This window comes from Sinohyriopsis cumingii, chromosome 18, assembly GCF_028554795.1.
Source record: "Sinohyriopsis cumingii isolate HCF-2022 chromosome 18, ASM2855479v2, whole genome shotgun sequence".
NCBI classification, from domain to species: Eukaryota; Metazoa; Mollusca; class Bivalvia; order Unionida; family Unionidae; genus Sinohyriopsis; species Sinohyriopsis cumingii.
The window spans coordinates 91,698,716-91,721,455 of NC_142978.1; the positions used below are offsets into that span (position 1 = coordinate 91,698,716).

The window sequence follows — 22,740 nt, forward strand, 5'->3', positions numbered from 1 at the left end:
GTATGTATTGTGTATGGAAACAGGCATTATAACCGGTATGCGTTGTGTATAGAGATATAGGCATCATAAACGATATGCATTGTGTATTGATATAGGCATCATAAACGTTATGCAGTGTGTATGGAAACAGGCATCATAAACAGTTTGGTTTGTGCAAACGTTTGACGGAACACAGATAAAGAGTTTGAACACTTGAGTTTATGAACATCTTTGCCGCGTGCAGTTGCATAAGTTTACAAAAATCAAGCCATGCATAATAGTGTTCTTAAACGATTCCGAAAAATAGGTATATACTTCATTTACCAAATACCTGCTAAAATGAATTCTTAAACGAGAACATATTTAAACAATCCCGGTGTTTACATAGAGCAGACGTCGCGCGTCCAAGCAGCTAAAATCGGGCACTCAGTGTAAGAAATGTGAAGTAAAAAAGATGTCAAAATGCTGTTTAACTTGATTCAACAATAGGTAGGCCTATATAATTACTCATCGATCAACTACAGCGCTCTTCAGACGAGATAAGGGCAAGGAACGGCACATAGAAGCTCAATGTCATGCAGAGAGAGAGAGAGAGAGAGAGAGAGAGAGAGATTAAACTCCAATGAAACATCTGAACTACAGTAAGTACTTTATGTAAACAACAGATAATTGGATGTACAACATCTACACCTTCATAGGTCAGTCTAATGACAATATATAGGTCATATCAGGCCTATTTCAGGTTTGCTGACCAGCAAAGTTAGGGACTGTCTCGTGCAGGCTTCGTCATGTTTACATATCATATGACGGGATGTTTCACAAATAAATGATCATCTGGTACGGTAATAGTTCTTCTCTTTCGAAAACTACTTTATTGCTCGACATAATTTGCATTTAGAGTGGGAATAACATTGATATAATAAGAAAAAAAAAACTAGCTATTCAGATTTATTGTACAGACCGTAAAGAAAAATATCACAATTAAATTAAACAATCGGTCAAACATGCATATAATGGATTATATAGCGAGTTATTACAAGTCATTTAGAAGGTTTACCTTTTATGTCATTGACTCTGGTACTATAAATGCATAGAGAACTTTATCTGGGTATTACTACTCAAGAGGACATTATACGACTCGGAGATGGAGAGCTTCAAATACGCAACCGCATTATTTCTTCTTGTGTGTTTATCCAGTGTAGAAGTTTCAGGGATAACATATTGTAAGTATTACTGTATTGCTTGCCCATGCCCTCAACCCTAACCCCATATAAGTGGGGATAAATTCTTAGCTAATGGCATGCCCATGCCCCCAACTCTAATCCCGTGGAAGTGGGGATACATTCTTATCTAAAGGCATGCCCATGCCCCCAACTCTAATCCCATGGAAGTGGGGATAAATTCGTATCTAATGGCATGCCCATGCCCCCAATTTTAATCCCATGGAAGTGGGGATAAATTCTTATATAATGGCATGCCCATGCCCCCAACACTAATCCCATGGAAGTGTGGATAAATTCTTATATAATGGCTTGCCCATGCCTTCAACACTAATCCCGTGGAAGTGGGGATAAATTCTTATATAATGGCATGCCCATGCCCCCAACACAAATCCCATGGAAGTGGGGATACATTCTTATATAATGGCATGCCCATGCCCCCAACACTGATCCCGTGGAAGTGGGGATATATTCTTATCGAATGGTATGTATGGACGGGCAACCGTTTTGGTGCAATTCAATCTAAGTGTACATCCACAGGTGTCAAATCGAAGTATATGATTTTCATTATTTCAGATGTTATGTCCAGAAATAATCATATCTGGTATATAACCTCTAATTTGTGATCTTATTAAATACCGTAGGCAATATTTTAAAATCTCACAAATTTCTTTAAAAGGATTCATTTAATATTGAATCAACAATTTATATTCATTTTCTCAATTACTGTTATCTATTGGTTGCAAAAGAAAATTGATGAAAAGCATTACCGGTTTTTATATTCAAATCGTCCGTACTTTCCATTTGTATAAGCTCAATAAATCTGAAGTAAACAAGTGACTTATCGTTTATTTTATATCGTTAGGCATTAATAATTTTGTCACAAGGCGCCTTTTCTTTCGAACATTCTTTATTTTCGCTAAGTGGTGTGCCAGAGGCAATACCGAATGTATGGAAGAATACGGGCACGTATATAAGAAACGAGAGGAAGGGAAAAGAAAGAAAAGAACTCCGTTGTATGAAGGAAAATGTCTTAGTGAGTTAATCCATGCATTGCTAGCAAAAACAAAATATATTTAAAATAGATAATGCACATGGACAAAAAAAGATGATCTATGTCACAATATCAGTTACACCACCATGTGAATTGAAATGTCTTTTTTTTACTACATGCAATATAAAACTTTAGGAAAAGCCCCCCCCCCCCAACCCTACACAGACCCCCCCCCAAACAAAACAAACAAACAAATAATACATACAAAACCCACACAAAATACACACAACACCCTCTCCAGAAGTACAAACAATAAAAACAAAATGTAAGAAGAAAAAAAAAGAAAAAAAGCGATTTCCCCAAGCAAATTTTATGGAACAGAGAGGCCGCACAACTGTGCCTTGAAAATCAATGGGCTCAGCTAAAAAAATAACATTTTTTCCCACCACTTAAAGGGTCAAACTCAACACTATGATATCAATCATGCATTTTTGGATAAACAGATGTCCCACGATTACACTTTTGCGTAAGCGATCTATGTAAGGGAAGCGTTATGAAAAAATATCTGATTTCAATAGATGTTCTCGGTCACTTCAAAACACTAAATAATTCTAGTATAATCTAATTCTTCTGGAATCAGTAATATTGTACTTCAACCCGGTTAATGGCGATGTACCTCATAGGGTCAGGCACAGATTGTGCATCAACCCAGTCAATGGTAAGATACCTGATAGGGTCAAGTGCAGGCTGTATGTCAGCCCGGTCTATGGCAAAGTGTCTCTTAGGGTCAAGTGCAGGCTGTATGTCAGCCCGGTCTATGGCAAGGCGTCTCTTAGGGTCAAGTGCAGGCTGTATGTCAGCCCGGTCCATGGCAAGGTGCCTCTTAGGGTCAAGTGCAGGCTGTATGTCAGCCCGGTCCATGGCAAGGTGCCTCTTAGGGCCAAGTGCAGTCTGTATGTCAGCCCGGTCTATGGCAAGGTGCCTCATAGGGTCAGAAACAAGATGTACGCCAACCGGGTCTATGGCAAAGTACTTAATGAGGTCAGGCGCACATCTACCAGGTTTATGGAGCAGAATTAATATACACTTCAAAGTATTTCAACATCAAAATTAGAGCCAAATACTCGTTGTCGATAGTGGAATAATTTCTCTGCTGCTTATTTTTGTTGTCGAGAAATAGTACATTGGATGATCGACATCATCTTTATTGTCCTTAATGAATACGCCACCAAGTTCTACAACAGTTGTATCAACAGACACTTTAATCGTTGATTGAAATCTGGAGCTAAAAGAACGGGTGCACTCTTAAGTATGGCCTTTAATTTATCGAACGCCTCTTGACATTTGTCAGACCAATAAAATTTGGTCTTCCTACTTTATAAATTGGTCAGGGGCTCAGCAATTATGAAAAATTGTGAGCAAAATTTCTGATAATATCCAGCCATACCCAAAAGTCGCATAGTTTACCTCTTGCTGTTAGGCAAAGGGAATTCAGAGGTAGTTTAACCTTAGCTTCAACAGTCTTAACTTGGCCGTGTTCCACAATGTCCTACTAATTTGAGACAAGCACGGTAGAAATAGCTTTTACTTAGATTAACTGTCAGATTTGCCTCACTCAAGCGAAAGCAGACTCTTCAATAGTTCCAAGGTGATCCGTCCAGGAATAGATGTAAATAATGATGTCGTCAACGCATGCATCACATCCATCTATACCAGACGTTACAATGTTCATTAAGTGCTGGAATGTAGAGGGATAATTTTTCATACCAAGTGGCATCGCTTTGTATTGATAGAGTCCATCTGTAGTTGCAAAAGTCGAAATTTCTTTTGCTCTATGCGTAAGTGGAATCTGCCAGAATCCTTTGAACAGGTCAGACTTGGTAACATATTTTACATTTCCAATCCTGTCAGTACAGTCATTAAATTCTCGGTATTGGAAATGAGTCCGTTTTGGCGAATCTGCTCACATGTCTGTAGCGTGTGCACATTCGGAAAGAATTATGTGGTTTCGGCACAAGAATACACGGTGAACTCCATTTACGTTTGCAAGGTTCAATAAAGTAATTCCCCAGCAAATATTCAAATTCCTTCTTCAAACATTCCTTTTAAGAGCATTCATCCTGCTACGATGTTGTTTTATAGGTTTAGAATCTAGTTTCAAAATCATGGTAGATTTTGTTTGTTCGAATTGGAACATATGGAAACAAGTGCTCATATTCACATATTAGCTGCTGTAACTCTTTCTTTTCATGTGGGTGGCGTTAGATGTAAACATGTATTGTCCAGATTTTTTAATATTTCAGAATTTTGAATACTGGTTGAACCAAGGTCATTACATTTCGGTTGCACGTCATCATTTAAATCGTCATTGTGTAGGATAGGAAAAAACTGAATTTACTGAATAATTTACAGTGCTATATCGATCAACATACTCTCGCAAAATACTTATATAACTGGTGACGAAGTTATTTCTGTTTCTACCTCCCTGGAGTGTTGATATAATTCAAATCACTTTCTTTATAACTGTATAAGGACCAACCTATCTAACTTGAAGTATTAAGGAAGGATTGTGAAGTATTGGCAAGAGAAAAGTTGAAAACGTCTTACCACTGAAGTTTAGACTTGCCTTAACTGTATTTCTGAGTGAGCAGACGGAAAATTTATCTTACTACTTCATAATCAAAGACATAATCTAAAAGATTAATGTCAGAACCCTCTGTTACAAGAAGTTTTTTTTAAAACAATTTCCATGGTCCATGGACAACATATCCAAAAGGTAGTTCAAAGAACTAAAACTGGCCAATTTACAAATAAATTAAGATCTACAATATTTGGAAACATCACTTTTCATATCCGGCACATACAAATGACGTAAGACCTTACGGTAAGTCTTGACGACATTTGAATGACCAGCCAAACCAGTTTCATAGGTTATACTTAGAATTTTCTGACTTAGGTACCACTACGGAGTCAACTTCGCTAATAGCCCTGTGAAGCAATCATATTTCAAAATCTTTTTCCTGTTCGATGACAAGTGATTGTAGTTTTGTCGCCCTGAATGGACCTAAGAGAATGAGCGGTTAATAGATGTTTTCAATGGTAAATACCTTTTGACTGCTCAGTAACAGAAGCAAAAGTGACATCATCGAAGGTCTGACAAATACACGTCTCAGCCAAATGAATATTTTCCTGATCAACTTATTTCTCAAGAGTTTTTTTTTTTTGCAATAGCTCCAGTTACTGCACAATCGGGATATCAGTCATGAATTTCATTTTCAACAGGATCAACGTTTTGACCAAACAAGGCTTGTCAGTTACAAGTGGATTAACCACAACCTTGTATCCAGCTAAGACATTTCCTAGCAATAAATGAATACCCTTAACAGGTAAAGAATTCACAGTGCCAAGAGTCAAACAGCCACTGGCCCCGAAGCTAAGTCTTATACTAAATTAACATTATGGAGAGATATTCGAATAAAATCGCACTCAACTCCCTAAACAAGCACACTTTCAAAAGAAGAAGACTTCTCAGACAAAGGCAAAGTACCTAACAATAAAAGACTTTGAGAAGCTCCTTGGTCCCTTAATATTTTAATAGGGATATGATTGGTCGAATTACCAATCACTGATATAGAAAATTAAAGTCAACGTTTCTAAATATATAAATTGGTTTAATAAGGTATATTCAATTCCTTACAAATTACTTTGATACAATATTATATGATGGCTCCAGTTTAGAATTAACCACAATATTCTGACTGTCATGATTTCTTATTCAAATGGGTTTTGTAGCTGATAAAGGGCGTTTTCTGCAACAATGACGAAAAAAGGATGAAACATTTATTTTGCAACTGTGTTGTTTTGAAACAATTTTCGTGCCTGGTTTTAAATTTTTGCATAACAGAGACAGAAGTAGGTTTCGAGATGTCTGAAAATCGAAATTTGTAAACCTAGTATTGTTACGGGAAAAATCTAATATATTTAGATCGAAATTTCAAAACAACGATTCACGTCCGCAGATGCTCTACTTTGATTTGATATTTCATTTTAAGGTTGAAGCTAATAAGTCTAATTTTGGAAATCAAAGCCACAAAAGTTATTTACTAAATAGAACCAGGTGAAAACTTACTCTCTATATATAGGGAAATGAAGCAGTAACTAAGAAAGTGTAGCTGAAATCCGTGAATAATGACATATGCTTATTGTTAGTGTGATCACTGAATGAAGTGTTGACTTTACAGTCATAACTCTTTCTCTTTCTTGTATGTATGCGCATATATATATATATATATATATATATATATATATATATATATATATATATATATATATATATAATGAGAACATACAATCCTGAAATATCACTTTTTCACAACGTTTGTAAAATATTATATTTCAATATATCTTTTTAGGATCTTTACTTATATGCACACACACACAGATATATATATATATATATATATATATATATATATATATATATATATATATATATATAGGGAGACCAGGCGGGCACCTATGCAAAGCTTACTGATGGACCCCTGCATACTCGATACGATAAGAAATTAATTTGTGAGCCCCTATGTTTTCCTTGATCTTGCTATATGAAAGTTACACCCTTGATCAGCATCAACATACAAGTACCACAAACAGTAAAATTATATTATTTGTCGTTTCAGATTACATGGCTTACCACTGTGGTCAGAGCATCAACATGAGTTATTATGGGATAGATAATGGAAGGCTGCAATTGACGTTACTGAGTTCATATCAGAGTATGACCTGCACAGCGACAATTGTGGCGCCGTCTATATACGACAGAATTATGTTTTACTTCGAGAATGTTGATATCAGAAACAGTATCTCCTGTTCAGACGACTCTCTCCAGTTATTTGACGGACCGAATACCAACGCTCCAAGACTTTCAGGTAAACTCGGATATTAGGACAATCATTCCTAAAAAAAATATGTGAAAATAGGTATACACAAATATCTTGGCATATACGGGTTACTCGAAGTCAAACAAAACAAAGACTCCCCCATAAATCGGACTACTTGTTGCCATGGATTCCAAAATTGCACTATGAACTATTTCGAGAAGCAAGTGTATAAAGTCCTTGCACCACCTGTAAAGTACATGTATAGCTCTCTGTCAAAGAGTTTCTTTTCCCCTTTTTAAACCCAATCCTCAGCTGATAAAAGCTTAGACTCGCCTGTGTTATAATACAGTATATCGGTATGGTTTGTTTGACAGACTTCTATGGTAAAATATATTTCCTATTTTATATTTTCACATAAGTCTGATTCCAGTTTAGACTCTAACCATACAGCTAAGGAGTGCAATTGTCAACTGGTACCACACTTGTTAAATTCCACTCTTTTATTAAAGTATCAGAAATCTCAAAGTATTTTCATATCCCAGAATCTATTCAGTTTTTCTAATAGAACAATATACAAGTACCGATCCTTTCTGCGAGATTGTAGCACCAGTCTCACTTAAATCGAGATTTACTTATCATTAATGTTTCTAACAGGCACCAACAAACGTTAATATTCTGGTGACTTTTGGAATTCCAGATCCATCTATTGTTACCAACCTATCAAAGAAAAATTGCATTTCGTGTGTGTGTGTGTGTGTGTGTGTGAGAGAGAGAGAGAGAGAGAGAGAAAGTTGACAACCATATATTCAGAGTATGTTTTTTACTTTCATAAATGTGAAAGCTATGATCTGATTGGTGAATCACCATGTCAGTAGAACATGACCTCGTATCGGTGCCCGTTAGATCTCCGTTATGTCGGACCCATATTTTAATAAGATTTATGTACACAAAGCACAACGCAGGTGAGTACAATTTCCTGAGACGTTGGCTACAGAGAGGAAAATAATAGACTATACTTATTGTTATCGTCCCACCACATTCAACGCCTCCCACACATGAACATCAAAGAAAAGAAAGAAAGAAAAAAGAAATGTATGAACTCTAATTCCATCCATCCTAATATACAACAGTTTCAATCAGAACATGTTAGATAAAAAGTTAAACATTGAAACATCAATAGTTAATTTAAAGAAGCGTGTGGACTAACACATATTTCTCCTCTAATTGATGGGGGTGGGTGGGTAGGATAGGTGATATCGTGGAAAGCGGAACACCTGATGACAGATGGATAGATGAATAATATTATATTTGTGGGGATTCCATGTTTTCCTGCTGGTTTAGTAACATGAAGATAATGCGCCGTCTGTTGTATGCAAACTTTGGCGTACCTGTGAATAATTATTCATATTACGACTTTGAGATGGGTAATGTAATGACCCATTCATACCCCAATTTATGTGGGTCATGTTTGCAATGTTTTGTCTTTTGTGGTTTTCAGTGAAGTTTTACTAGAAAGTATCGTAGCATTAATAAAAGAAAATCAACCTTTTTTTTACCAAATTAAATTTTGGATAATATTTTGCTTCTATTTAAGGTTTGTATGATAAGATCTGCGGGTACAGCAAGCCTGGTGGAGTTTACACAACAACGAGTAACACCCTGACGTTACTGTTTACCAGTAGATCTGGCTCATTCGTGGACAGTGGATTTGATTCCGTATTTACTGCTTACCACTTAGGTAATATACACTATTTAAAGCTTATTTATGCATAAATTTTGTGCTAGTTTATTCAAAACTTCCTTGATGTTGGGTGTGGTTACAACGTTAGCACCATTAACTGAACACGAGGGTGGATACAACATTATAAAGTATACGCTGATTTGAATTTTGTATGCTGCATTGAATCTTAGCTGATTTGGGGAAAGGGCGTCCTGTACTGATGCTGTACAAATATCACTTTGGTTACTTGTTTTTATAGGGGCATGTAATAGCAACGAATATGACTGCTCAAACGGCCGCTGCATTGCAAGTTACCTGACCTGTAATGGATACAACCCGTGCGGGGATTATTCAGACTGCCGTATTTCAGGAGGAGCCATCGCTGGAATTGTTATTGGTGGCATTGTCTTCATTAGCATCATGACCGTCGTCTTTATCTTACTTAGAAGACGCCGTCGAATGCTATATGGAAATGTAAAGACTCTCTCTCTCTCTCTCTCTCTGATGTAACTTGTTACCTTTGCATTTCTTCTGTACTGTGTTGATTTCCGGCCGGAAACTAAGTTTCCGCACGCTTGATTAGTAGACCATCCGCATTATCCGCATTATCCGCATCCTCTTATTTTCTCTTCCATAATGACTACTTTACGTCTTCATCGTTGTTGTAAAGAATTTATATTGAAATTGAAATATACTAAAAGTTTGGTCGAAAACTCAAACAAAAGTAAAACGGCCTGCTCTGGTGGCCTAGTGGTTAGAGCGGCCGCGTCTGATGCGGGAGGTCATGGGTTCGAAGCCCGGCCGATTCATACCAAAGACTTATAAAAATGTTACTAACAGCTGCTTCGCTAGGCTCCCAGCATTAATAAATTATGTTAGGACTGGTCGGCCTGGTGTTAGGATAATGTGACTGGGTTTAGACATAATGCTGTATGTCTGATCATGATGCACCAGTTGCATTATAAACTGCGATACTGTAGACATCGTAGCGATATCATTGAAATTTTTTTAAAAGCTACGTTAATAATCCAAATCACACACACACACACACACACACACACACACACACAGAGATAATGCACATTAAGATCATGTACTTCCATTGTCGCTAAGATACGTTGCCTGGCAATACACAGTGAAATACTGTTACATGGTCAAAAACTATGTAACATAAAGAAGCGAAACCAACAAGGTTTGCGAAACTGAACAAATAAATTAATTACGAAAGCTAAAAGTTAAAAATTTAAGAGGAACTTACAGTATTATGACCTAAATCCAAAATAATTCCTGAATTTCTATCACAAGTTCTAAAGAATTTAAAAATCCGAATAAGCTCCAGATCCTCGAATCTACCGGTCTTGCAACAGTCCAGATGTATCACAATGGCATTGTCCAAAATTCTTTTGAATAATTCACAATAGTCCCAGAATAATATTTTAGTACCGTGAGCGCTTTGTAATTCCAACGAATAATCCAATATCCCACATCGTAAAAGATCTAACTTCACCTAGCCCATCCAAAAGGAAATATCTTAATTCTTCTAAGAATCGACCGGATCCCAGCAGCCAATGAGAAATTACCCCAAACTTTCCAACTGGGTTTATTATTAATATTATTATTAATGATAGTAAACACCTATGTCAAAACATATTTATAGATCATGCACAATCAATATACACTCCTAATATCTTAAAATAGAATTTTATACCCGTGTGCAAAAATTAGCTATCTAATATCATAATTACTGATGATCATTACAATTTACAATTATGAACAACAATTACACATAATTTAATACATCAAGTACCAATAGTTACAAAAATATAGATGTACATAACAATACACAATAAAAAAGGCTCGTTACTGAAATCGTATCGGATAAGATGAATGCGTATCGATGATATCATTTTTGTATAGTCTTTAGCCCTGGATTCCTTCTTATTCCCCTACAACAGCGACAAACAGTAATTCATTTTATGAACATTTTGAAATTTAATTTTGTCGGAACAAGTACTGAATTAAAATATAAGAAAGTATATTGTTGTTTTCCAAAAATGGGAATGCGCAGATCCAACTTAAGTATGTTCACTAAAAGCGACGCTTACTGCGTAGCTGAAAAAGACGCGTTTACTACATTCTGATGTCATCGATATGACCTCATACGTAACCTTAGTGTATCATAGCACAACGAAATCTGGGAGGGACCAAACGTAAAATGAGATGGTTGTGACTCAGGTCTCTTATTAAATAATGAGAAATTCAAATGCTTATAGATTTCTATGAATCGCAATAATAGTTATGTGACAGACAGCATTGATGTCACCCAAAGGTATGGAAAACATTTGGAAATCAATAGCATTTACGACCTAGTGTAAATCGACAGCGAAGGCTTTCAGTTCTGGAAACCTGATGTGGTCTCATTATATGTGGCATACTGGGAAACGTAGATTTATCCTTATCAAGTTATATAATCAGGTCAACATATCTATCCACCCAGCAATTGTAAGTTTGCACGTGTTTGGGTCAATACAGTTTCTAACGAGTACTCTAATGACTCGCAATGCAAGTAGAGAATCGTCACCCAGATCGTGGGAGAGTGGGACTTCTGTTTTAATTTTGTTGGAATCCCGAGTCTCCTGCGATAAATAATTGTACCCGCACTTATTATTAAACAATATACCATCAGATCCATGTAGGACTGTACGAGATAAAACCATATATCTTCATATCACTGGCATATCCCTTGTGTCAGTGTATTGCGGTTACCAACAACAATGTCTTGTTTAAGGTGTATTTACCCCGTTTGGCAATTACACCATATATTTTGTTCAAATGATTTCAGATATGCACATCAGTAAATATACATTGTAATTACTTCTAACTGACATGACGATCTAGATTACATTATGGTCATTCCTAATAGGTACACATATTTAATAAATGGTCACTTGAAGAGTCATATCATATTTTGTAGGTTTCCAGAACTTTGTTGAAATAAGAATTCATTTGAAAGCCATCTTGAAATAGCTCCTATAAATATATGGCGAGTACTTATATATGTCTTCACGCCATAGTGATCTTCAACTCATAGTGGCCCATGTTACGGATGAGTAACATCAGCTTTAAAATAGCATTCTTAGAGGTCGAATTAAAAATTGTGGATGCTTTGGACAATTTTTGGTGTAGTTTGGTAAGCCAGAAAAGTATCATTGGTTCTAATGGCAGTTGAGTAAATATTTGTACCTATTTGTAATAGCCGTGACGTAATCAAAATTCACATATCCGGTAGAATTTATTGCAATATATAGTTTCTGCTGAGCTCATTGGAAGTTATATAATCAATATACATCGTGTAACTACCAAAATTAGTCCATAAACCTTATCTTGAGCAATGTTTGTCCCCAGCGTTCATACGTACCGGTGAATGAGACAATATCCAGGACAGTATATGCGCCTCCAACTACATACGGAACTGCTCAGCTAGGATGGAATCCGCCGCCGCCATCATCTTAACCCCAGAGTTATCAGGGATCTCAGTCTCGACTATACAAATCTTAAAATATGCAGACGTGGGCAATTTTTGGTCAAAACCTCACGTTTATAGCTGTACTATACATATGTCTACCAATACAATAAGACAGGGAATACTTCTAATAAATATCACATTGAGAGAGAGAGAGAGAGAGGGGTGGGGTGGGGGGTAAGGGAGGGAGAGAACTTATAATAAATATCACATTTATGTGTATTTACAACATTTTTTGTTTTGTCAAATTGGTCCATGAACCTTAACTTGAACAATGTTTGCCTCCAGGGCCCATACGTGTCGGTGAATGAGACAACATCCACGACAGTATATGCGCCGCCACCGACATACGGAGCTACTCAACCAGGATGGAATCCGCCACCATCAACATCCTACCCTCAGAGCTATCCGGGATCTCAGCCTCCAGCGTACAAATCCTAAAACATTCAGGCGTTGGCAGTATTTGATCAAAACCACACATTTAAAGTTGTTCTATACAGATGTCTAACAATGAGCTGAGAGAGAGAGAGAGAGAGAGAGAGAGAGAGAGAGAGAGAGAGAGAGTATTTGTGATAAATATTAAATTTACGTGCATTTCTACCATTATTTGTTTTGTCTTCATATATATATTTACATCATTGATTTGTGAAGAGCCAAAGGGCTTACGTGCAGTTCTATCGATTACTATATTTATTTTACTTTGCGTTGATGATGATCATAATTAGTGTCAAGGACGCGATGCAAACATTAAATTTTCATCCAATTTAACTTTCTGTTAAGTATAAAAAGTATGTCGTCATGCAAATATTCAATTTTGGTCCCATTTGAATTTCTGTTCACTATAAACAGATAGTTCAAGTATATATTTTTAGACGTAAGTAAAGTATTGAACACTGCTTAGCTAGAGGTGTATCATTTTATTATTTTCCCCAATTCATCCGCCTTGATTAACTCACTTTATCAGCTGCTAGTGTACAAAAACTGTGCTATAGATCTTAAAATACTAACTGAGCGATCTTCTTGAAATTTTATCTACAATCGAACACACCACATATATTATCCAACACATTGCGCGTAAAAACCAATTCGCAATTATCTGCTTTCTGAGATTCTATGGTCTTAAACGAAGTAACAGAAAAGATGGAGAATCAACCAGTTTTGCAAAATTCAACAGCTAATGCATTTGCATAGAATACAAAGTGAACATTTAAAAAGAACTTACGGTATTGTGAATTCAGTTTCAAATAGTCCTAAAACTTCTATCACAAGTCCAAATGTATAGAATATTACGAATGAATTCCAGTGGTGTTGCAAATAAATTCCAATTTTGAACGTGCTGATATGCCAGTATCATAAGAGTGTGGTGTTGAATTAATACTTTTTATGTTTCAAAATGATATCATCCAAAATGTCTTTAAATGAATTCACAGTAATCCCAAAAAGTGATTTAGTCGGAAAATCGAAAAGCACGGTGTAATTCCAGTGAATAACTTAAATAAATAAATCCTTTCAAAATAAAACTGAACACAACGATAAGACTGATTTCACTTCGGATGCTAAGTTAGGAATTAGTAATCATGAAGTAAGCAACCTTTTATACCCCACCACTTGACCTAGGTCGCAATTACTATTTTCTGAAAATAGTCTGTTATCTTAGTGGAAAATTCGTTTCTGGTACCTTGGAAGGTCAGAATCAGGATTGTATCTATAACTTAAACTGAAGTAAACATGATTACGCTTAATACTTATCTTAATGCATAACCTACAACGACAGACGACCGCTCCGGTGGCCTAGTGGTTACAGCGTCCGCCTCGGATGCGGAAGATTGCGGGTTTGAACCCCATCCGAGTCATACCAAAGGAATAAAAATGGTACTAACAGCTACCTCGCTGGGCGCGCAGCGTTAAGAGGTTAGTACTGGGAATGGTCATCCTGGATTCAGGATGATGCGACTGGGTGGGACATCATGCTACATGTCTGCGAGATGATGCTCCAGTACTAAATATCACTATAGACTTCCACGCTGCAGACATCGTAGCGATATGACTGAAAAATTGTTAGAGCAACTTTAAAAATCCAAATCACACACACACACACACACACACACACACACACACACACAGACTGATAGACACATATTACTATGTATAATATTGCTTACAAAGTAAATGTATCTTGTTAGATAGGTCCTTACAATCTACAATCATGAATAAAATATAAATAAACATGCAGTACAAATTAAAGATACTGTCCATCAATCCACACCTCATATTTCTGAGCTTTTATTTTATATTATAATTTTCATTGTCCGTTTTAGGGTGCTGAGAACTGTTTTTGTTGTGCGAAAGATGGACACAGAGAAAGTATAATGTCCCATAGACATTACACAGAATGGAGATAAAGGACGTTATACATCGTACAAAAATGTTTGATTTTGTTAAGAAAATAATTTTCTATTTGTAAAAATGCCTACATATACTATATCTACAAGCATGGATGAAGTTTAACATTTTTGCGGAAGAGAAAGACATGCAAACCCCTTTCCAGAACGGTTTAAATCTCTTGAAAAAGAAGTAATACTGAGCTGAAACATCAACCAAATCCGTCCCTTATAATTACCTCCATTGTATGATATTATATAAGTATGTTTTGCGTGCATAGTGTCTGTAAACAAAGCGATTGTTTTGAAAGTCTAAGGCATGATTGGAAAAAATAAAAGAAACCAAAAGAGATTTGGTTCGCATTCGGAATAAAAGTAAAACACTGTTTAAAATCAAGGTGTTTGCATAGTTTTTCTATGGGAATTAAATTGGGTCCTTAAAAGAAATAAAAATGAAAATATAATGAAATATCAACGTCTAGTTCTAAGATGCAGCCTATATCACAAACGTGAGAGATATGAAGCAGATGTTTGTCTGCCCATCTAATTTGCTCATTTTTTATCCACTTAAAGGTATATACTGACTTTAATGTATCGTGCTCGCTATTACATTTTATCTTGCCATCTATGTCTGAATAGCATTGGTTATTTGTGTTTGAGTATCTTGATTGTCTGAATTTTATGTGGTATTATTTTCATGGTACAACGAATTCAACTAAGAATGATCACGAATGTGACGTAGTCCGTCAAATGTTCTAATTAAACACATAATAATGATCAGGAAGATGTCACAGTCCGTCAAATATTCGAATTAAACACATAATAATGATCAGGAAGATGTCATAGTCCGTCAAATGTTCTAATTAAACACATAATAATGTTCAGGAAGATGTCATAGTCCGTCAAATGTTCTAATTAAACACATAATAATGATCAGGAAGATGTCATAGTCCGTCAGATGTTCTAATCAAACACATAATAATGATCAGGAAGATGTCATAGTCCGTCAAATGTTCTAAATCAACACTTAATAATGATCAGGAACATGACGTACATAGTCTGTCAAATGTTCTAATTAAACACATAATAATGATCAGGAACATGTAACAGTTTGTCAAATGTTCTAGTTCAACACCTAACAATGACCAGGAACATGACATAGTCTGTCAGATGTTCTAATTCAACATCTAATAATGATCAGTAACATGTCATAGCCTGTCAAATGCTCTACTTAAACACCTAATGATGACTAGGAACATAACATATTCTGTCAAATGTTCTAATGCAACACTTAATTATGATCAGGAACATGACATAGTCTGTCAAAGGTTTCTAACTCAACACTTAATTATGATCAGGAACATGACATAGTCTGTCAAAGGTTCTAACTCAACACTTAATTATGATCAGGAACATGACATAGTCTGTCAAAGGTTCTAACTCAACATTTAATTATGATCAGGAACATGACATAGTCTGTCAAATGTTCTAATTCAGCACCTAACAATCATCAAGAGCATGACATAGATTGTCAAATGTTCTAATTCAAAAACTAATAATGGTGAGGAACATGACGATGCCTGTCAAATGTTCTAATTAAATACCTAATAATGATCAGGAACATGACAGTCTCTCAAATATTCTAATTCAATACCTAACATTGATCAGGAACATGTCATAGTCTGTCAAATATTCTAAACACTTAATAATGATAGGAACATGACATAGTTTGTCAAATGTTCTAATTCAAGACCTGATATATTTAAACATGCATCCACTAATAGTGCACAGGAGGTATCATTTTGTTTTGACAGACTGACAAGTTCCTGCCAGTGAAATATGTCTAAACAGAATCTACATAGAACGTGCCTTGCGAGACAAATACTTATAAACAGAACTTACATACAACATAACTTGCCAGTGAAATACGCCTAAATAGAACCTACATATAACTTGAATGCCTGTCAGTGATGTCTAAATAAAAGCTACATAAAACATGACGTGCCAGTAGAATATTCCTAATTATATGCTGATGTTTTTCACCGTTATCTTTACATTGTCAGAATCGTGCAATATTACCAGATACTGAACTCGCGCGCAAATACACATGTGCAATTACATCCTCCTTGCTGCACTCAAAATGAAATATGCATTAAATTCCATAGCGGCGTCTTTGATAATTGCAATGGAACGACTTCATATTTTCCCATATTATGATTTCAAACATTCAGTGACAGAAACAGAAACACATTTGCAGATGTCAACACGTTTCTCCCTCGCGTCTTCAATCCGATGTATTTCATGTGGAATTGTCACATATAAATCCAGTCCGTAATCACGAAATTTCGTAGAATCGAGAAAAATATCAGAATCTATTCATTCCAGATCAAATGGAAAAGTTGTTACAATGCGCGTTCATTCACAATATAACTCCAAATTTCAATTTTAACTAGACATGCCATTTTCTTTCTAAAGTTATGTAGAGCGCGCGACTAAGTTCAAATTTATCTGGGCGGAGTTACGTGCGCAGTAATAATGTTGTTGTTGTGTAATGATGAATCTGCGCTGGTGTATTTAGTTTGGAATACAGCATACATTCAGTTACTTTGTTTCTCGTTGTGTATTTTGTTAATATAATTAAGGATTAGTTAGAATAAAAAATGAGCATATAATAAAAAGGTTACTGCATTTGTATGGGAAAATATGAACTCGTTTTGTCGGATGGATATACTGCACTCCCAAGTTCGTGCAGTATTTCCATTAAAAAGACTCGTTCATATTTTCAAATGTTCTAATTAAACACATAATAATGATCAGGAAGATGTCATAGTCCGTCAAATGTTCTAATTAAACACATAATAATGTTCAGGAAGATGTCATAGTCCGTCAAATGTTCTAATTAAACACATAATAATTATCAGGAATATGTCACAGTCCGTCAAATGTTCTAACTAAACACATAATAATGATCAGGAACATGTCACAGTTCGTCAAATGTTCTAATTAAACACATAATAATGATCAGGAACATGTCACAGTCCGTCAAATGTTCTAATTAATCACATAATAATGATCAGGAAGATGTCATAGACCGTCAAATGTTCTAATTAAACACATAATAATGATCAGGAACATGTCACAGTCCGTCAAATGTTCTAATTAAACACATAATAATGATCAGGAACATGTAATAGTTTGTCAAATGTTCTAAGTCAACACTTAATATTGATCAGGAACTTGACATACATAGTCTGTCAAATGTTCTAATTAAACACCTAATACTGATCAGGAACATGTAATAGTTTATCAAAGGTTCTAACTCAACATTTAATTATGATCAGGAACATGACATAGTCTGTCAAATGTTCTAATTCAGCATCTAACAGTCATCAAGAGCATGACATAGACTGTCAAATGTTCTAATTAAATACCTAATAATGATCAGGAACATGACAGTCTGTCAAATATTCTAATTCAATACCTAACATTGATCAGGGACATGTCATAGTCTGTCAAATATTCTGAACACTTAATAATGATCAGGAACATGACATAATTTGTCAAATGTTCTAACTCAAGACCTGATCTATTTAAACATGCATCCACAGGAGGTATCGTTTTGTTTTGACAGACTGACATGTTCCTGCCAGTGAAATATGTCTAAACAGAATCTACATAGAACGTGCCTTGCGAGACAAATACTTATAAACTGAACTTACATACAACATAACTTGCCAGTGAAATACTCCTAAATAGAACCTGCATATAACTTGAATGCATGTCAGTGAATGTCTAAATAAAAGCTACATAAAACATGACGCGCCAGTAAAATATTCCTAATTATATGCTGATTTTTCTCTCCGTTATCTATGCATTGTCAGAATCGTGCAATATCACCAGATACTGAACTCGCGCGCTAATACACATATTGCATTCACGTGCATAAAGGAACTACTTTCTATTGTAAACAAACAATGGACGCAGACGCCAGCACTTTTGATTTGTAAACAATTCATGTACACTCGCGTAGTAGACGTTTTACGTCGTGGTTGTTCAAATTTGTTTCTGAATGATTTAAAGCAGATGTTTCGTGAGCCGCCACATATCAGCTGTTTTGGCACATTCCGCGTTAACCTTTTTGATATAATCTTTAAGATTTAGGCTAGCTATACAACAGACGCAAGAAAGGGTCCTTACGAATGACATACTTGTGACAAGGAATATACTGTCTTCTTTAGTTGGTGATAAGAATGGCAAAAAGATATACTTACAGTTTTACATCCTGAATTTCCTCAAAATGTACTTTCTTAGTTCTGCAAATCCGAATTAGATGAGCCATGTAATATGTTCTCAATCTTGATTACACATTTCGAAATTGTACTGTAATTTCGAATATAAGTGCAATTAGATCCTCCTTACTGCACTCAAAATGAAATATGCATTAAATTCCATAGCGGCGTCTTTTTGATAATTGCAATGGAAAGACTTCATATTTTCACACATTATGATTTTAAAAATTCAATGACAGAAACAGAAACACATTTGCAGATGTCAACACGTATCTCCCTCGCGTCTTCAATCGGAAGTATTTCATGTGGAATTGTCACATACAAATCCAATCCATAATCACGAAATTTCGCAGAATCGAGAAAAAAATATCAGAATCTATTTATTCGAGATCAAATGGAAAAATTGTTGCAATGCGCATTCATTCACAATATAACTCCAAATTTCAATTTTAACTAGACACGCCATTTTCTTTCGAAAGTTATGTCGAGCGCGCGACTAAGTTCAAATTTATCTGGGGGGAGTTACGTGCGCAGTAATAATTTTGTTGTTGTGTAATGATGAATCTGCCCTGGTGTATTTAGTTTGGAATACGGCATACATTCAGTTACTTTGTTTTTCGTAGTGTATTTTGTTAATATAATTAAGGATTAGGTAGAATAAAAATTGAGCATATAATAAAAAGGTTACTGTATTTGTATGGGAAAATATGAACTCGTTTTGTCGGATGGATATACTGCATTCCCAAGTTCGTGCAGTATTTCCATTCCAAAATCTCGCTCATATTTTCCCATACAAATTCAGTAACCCATAAATATAACCTACATAGAACATCAAGTACATTGTAAATATTAGACAATTTAAAATATTTTTCCACAAGAATCACGTAACTTGACCGTTGCCACATTTTCATTAAACACATAATTTCCTTGTTAATTTGATATGTTGTATAGTGTTGTTTTATTGTTTGGTTGGCAGCAATACATTTTTGATCGCAATTCAGCACGAGTCATATGAGAAGACTGTAGTTTTATCAAATGAAAGGTATATACGTTTTTGACTGATAAATGTCACAATAGATAACCACACTACTGCATATTTTATGCAACTGCAAAGAAGATTTTAGTATAACATATTATCTCCTAATTAAAAGAAAGCTTAACATAGAAAACCTGAACTTCAATCGAAACTTAATAGTTTTGTAAAATGTGTTATTTTAGTTTATTAGCTGGATGTTCGACTGATAGGAACAACAATAATCACTTTACTAGGAACAAAAAACTAATTCACCAATATATAATATCAGGACTTGTTTCAAGACTTATGCAATTTGTACGGATATGGGCATCATAAATGGAATACAGTGTGTATGGATATCGGCTTCGTAACGGTATGCATTGTGTATGGATATAGGCATCATAAACGGTATGTATTGTGTACAGATATAGGCTTCATACATGGTATGCATTTTGTACGCATTTTGTATGTACTCTGTATGGCTGCATGCATCATAAACAGTATCTATGGTGTATGGATATAAGCATAATAAACGGGTTGCCTTTTGTTTTGTGAAAACGTTTGAAGAAGCACGGAGAAAGAGGTTGAAAACCAGAGATTAATAACGTAATTGCCGAGTACAATGGCATGCATTTGCACATCGCAAATAATGCATAATTGTATTCTTAAATGATTCCGAAAATAGGTATATTATTTATTTAAAAAAGATCTGTCAAAATTAGTTTTAAGCGCAAGAAAAAATATACAAACAATACCGATGTTTACAGAGAATTGACGTAACGCCTCCAAGCAGCTAAACCGGGCTGGTAATGTAGAATTGCGTTGAAGAAACCACAACCTTTTTTAAAACTTGATTCAACAATGGCATATCATTACTCATCCATTCACCATAGCGCTCTTCAGACGAGACAAAGACGAGGGAACTCTTTCGTAGATGTTCACAGAATGCATAGATGCCCATTGTAATGCACAGAGAGAGAGAGAGAGAGAGAGAGAGAGAGAGAGAATAATTGTAATAAATATTAAATTTACGTGCATTTCCACCATTATTTGTTTTGTACTCTATTTAGATTACAACATATAATTACTAGAGAATGGGGAATCAACACTTTATATTCAGTTTCGCAATTATTGTTATCCATTGATTGAAAATGATTAATACTAAGTAAGTATAACAGCGTATTTTGAGGCCCCTTTTCCCCAATTAGGACTGACCAAAATTATGGTTCAATCACCCGCTGAATGCTTGATGGTTTGCATGATTTACGTCTACTGTAATTGTTGAAACGCATTACCCGTTACCAGGTACAATTCATCCGTAAACTCCTTTTGCTATTTGCTGAATAAATTTGAACTAAACAAGTTACTTACCATTTATTATATAAAGTCTGGTTCTAGTCATTGCGTCCCTAGACGTCTTTCGTTTCGATAATTCTTTATTTTTCCTAAGGGGTGTGGCTGAGGCAATACCGAATCTACGGCCTAGAACGGACACGTGCCTAAGATAAAGAGAAGAAAACAAAAACACAGTTGCTTCAAGGTAAAAGTTTTAGTGTAGCATGCGTGCATTGCAAGCATAAACAAAATATACTTGAAACAGATGATGCACATGGACCAAAATATACTTTATGCCGCAATATCAGTTACACCATTTTTATGAAGTATAACGTTTCTGAATACATACAGCATACAACATTACCACACCCTGCACAGACCCCAGAAAGCCAAACCAAACTAAACCAAAAACAAAACAATACACTTAAAAACACCAGAAGACCACTGGCAACCCTGCAGAAGTACACATAAGAAGAAAAAAAAAACAAGAAGAAGAAACAGAAACAATCAAACAGACATATGTTATTGAACAGAGAGGCCCCAATATAGTGTTTAAAAGGTCCTTGGCTCAGTCTTAAAACTTGGCATATTGTCACAACCTGCAGTATCTATACTAAGATATCTATCATGTAGTTTTAACGAACAACTGTCCTAAGATTATACTTTTGTTTAAGCACTCTTTGTTTGGAAGCGTTATGACAAAATCTATGACTTAAAAAGATATTCCCGGTTATTTCAAAAATTCCAAATTCTGTTATAATTTCATACTTCTGGCATCAATAATAGAAGAGTTTCTCATTAGTCATCATGTCCTTACAGGTAGAATCACACCAATTCAGTCCATTAATCAGGCTTGGCCATTTTGGTATGAAGAATATTTTGAACATTTACAATTAAACAACAGGGTCAGGCGTAGAATCGACCCTGTCAATGGCAATGTACCTCACAAGGTCAGGTACAGGCTGTCTGTACATCAACCCAGTCAAGAGCAAGGTACCTAATACATAAACGGTATGCAGTGTGTACGGATATAGGCGGCGTAAACGGTATGCATTGTATATGGATATAAGCACTGTGAACGGAATGCATTATGTACGGATATATACATCATATACGGTATGGATTGTGTATAGATATAGGCATCCTAAATGGTATGCATTGTGTATCGCTATAGGCATCGTAAAAGGCATGCAGTGTGTATGGATAAAGGCATCATAAATGGTACGCATTGTGTAAGGATATATGCATCATAGACGGTATTCACGTGTATATGGATATATGCAGCGTAAACGGCATGCATTGTCTTTCGATATAGCCATTGTAAAATACATGCATTATGTACGGATATATGCATCATAAACGGTATGCATTGTGTACGGATATAGGCTTCATAAACGGTATGCA

The 22,740-nt window shown here is 35.5% G+C and overlaps 1 protein-coding gene across 2 annotated transcripts; it reads left to right on the plus strand.

The window, feature by feature from the left end:
• Positions 1 to 513: 513 nt before the first annotated feature.
• LOC149777442 (uncharacterized) lies at positions 514 to 12,922 on the plus strand. Of its 2 annotated transcripts, none has more exons than XM_089942075.1 (5): positions 514 to 620; positions 6,873 to 7,121; positions 8,668 to 8,811; positions 9,053 to 9,267; positions 12,605 to 12,922. In XM_089942075.1, the coding sequence occupies exons 1-5, from the start codon at positions 602 to 604 to the stop codon at positions 12,755 to 12,757; spliced, it is 780 nt and encodes a 259-aa protein (XP_089798201.1). In that variant the 5' UTR covers positions 514 to 601; the 3' UTR covers positions 12,758 to 12,922. The 2 variants fall into 2 exon arrangements, with proteins under 2 accessions (XP_089798201.1, XP_089798200.1); XM_089942074.1 differs by lacking the exon at positions 514 to 620 and adding an exon at positions 1,059 to 1,202.
• Positions 12,923 to 22,740: the final 9,818 nt, after the last annotated feature.

Bases quoted from the DNA above. Each gene is read 5' to 3' on its own strand.
- LOC149777442 (XM_089942074.1), top strand. From the start codon at position 1,124: ATGGAGAGCTTCAAATACGCAACCGCATTATTTCTTCTTGTGTGTTTA. The intron at 1,203-6,872 runs GTAAGTATTACT...TTGTCGTTTCAG, and splicing joins AGTTTCAGGGATAACATATT to ATTACATGGCTTACCACTGT. The intron at 7,122-8,667 runs GTAAACTCGGAT...CTTCTATTTAAG, and splicing joins CAACGCTCCAAGACTTTCAG to GTTTGTATGATAAGATCTGC.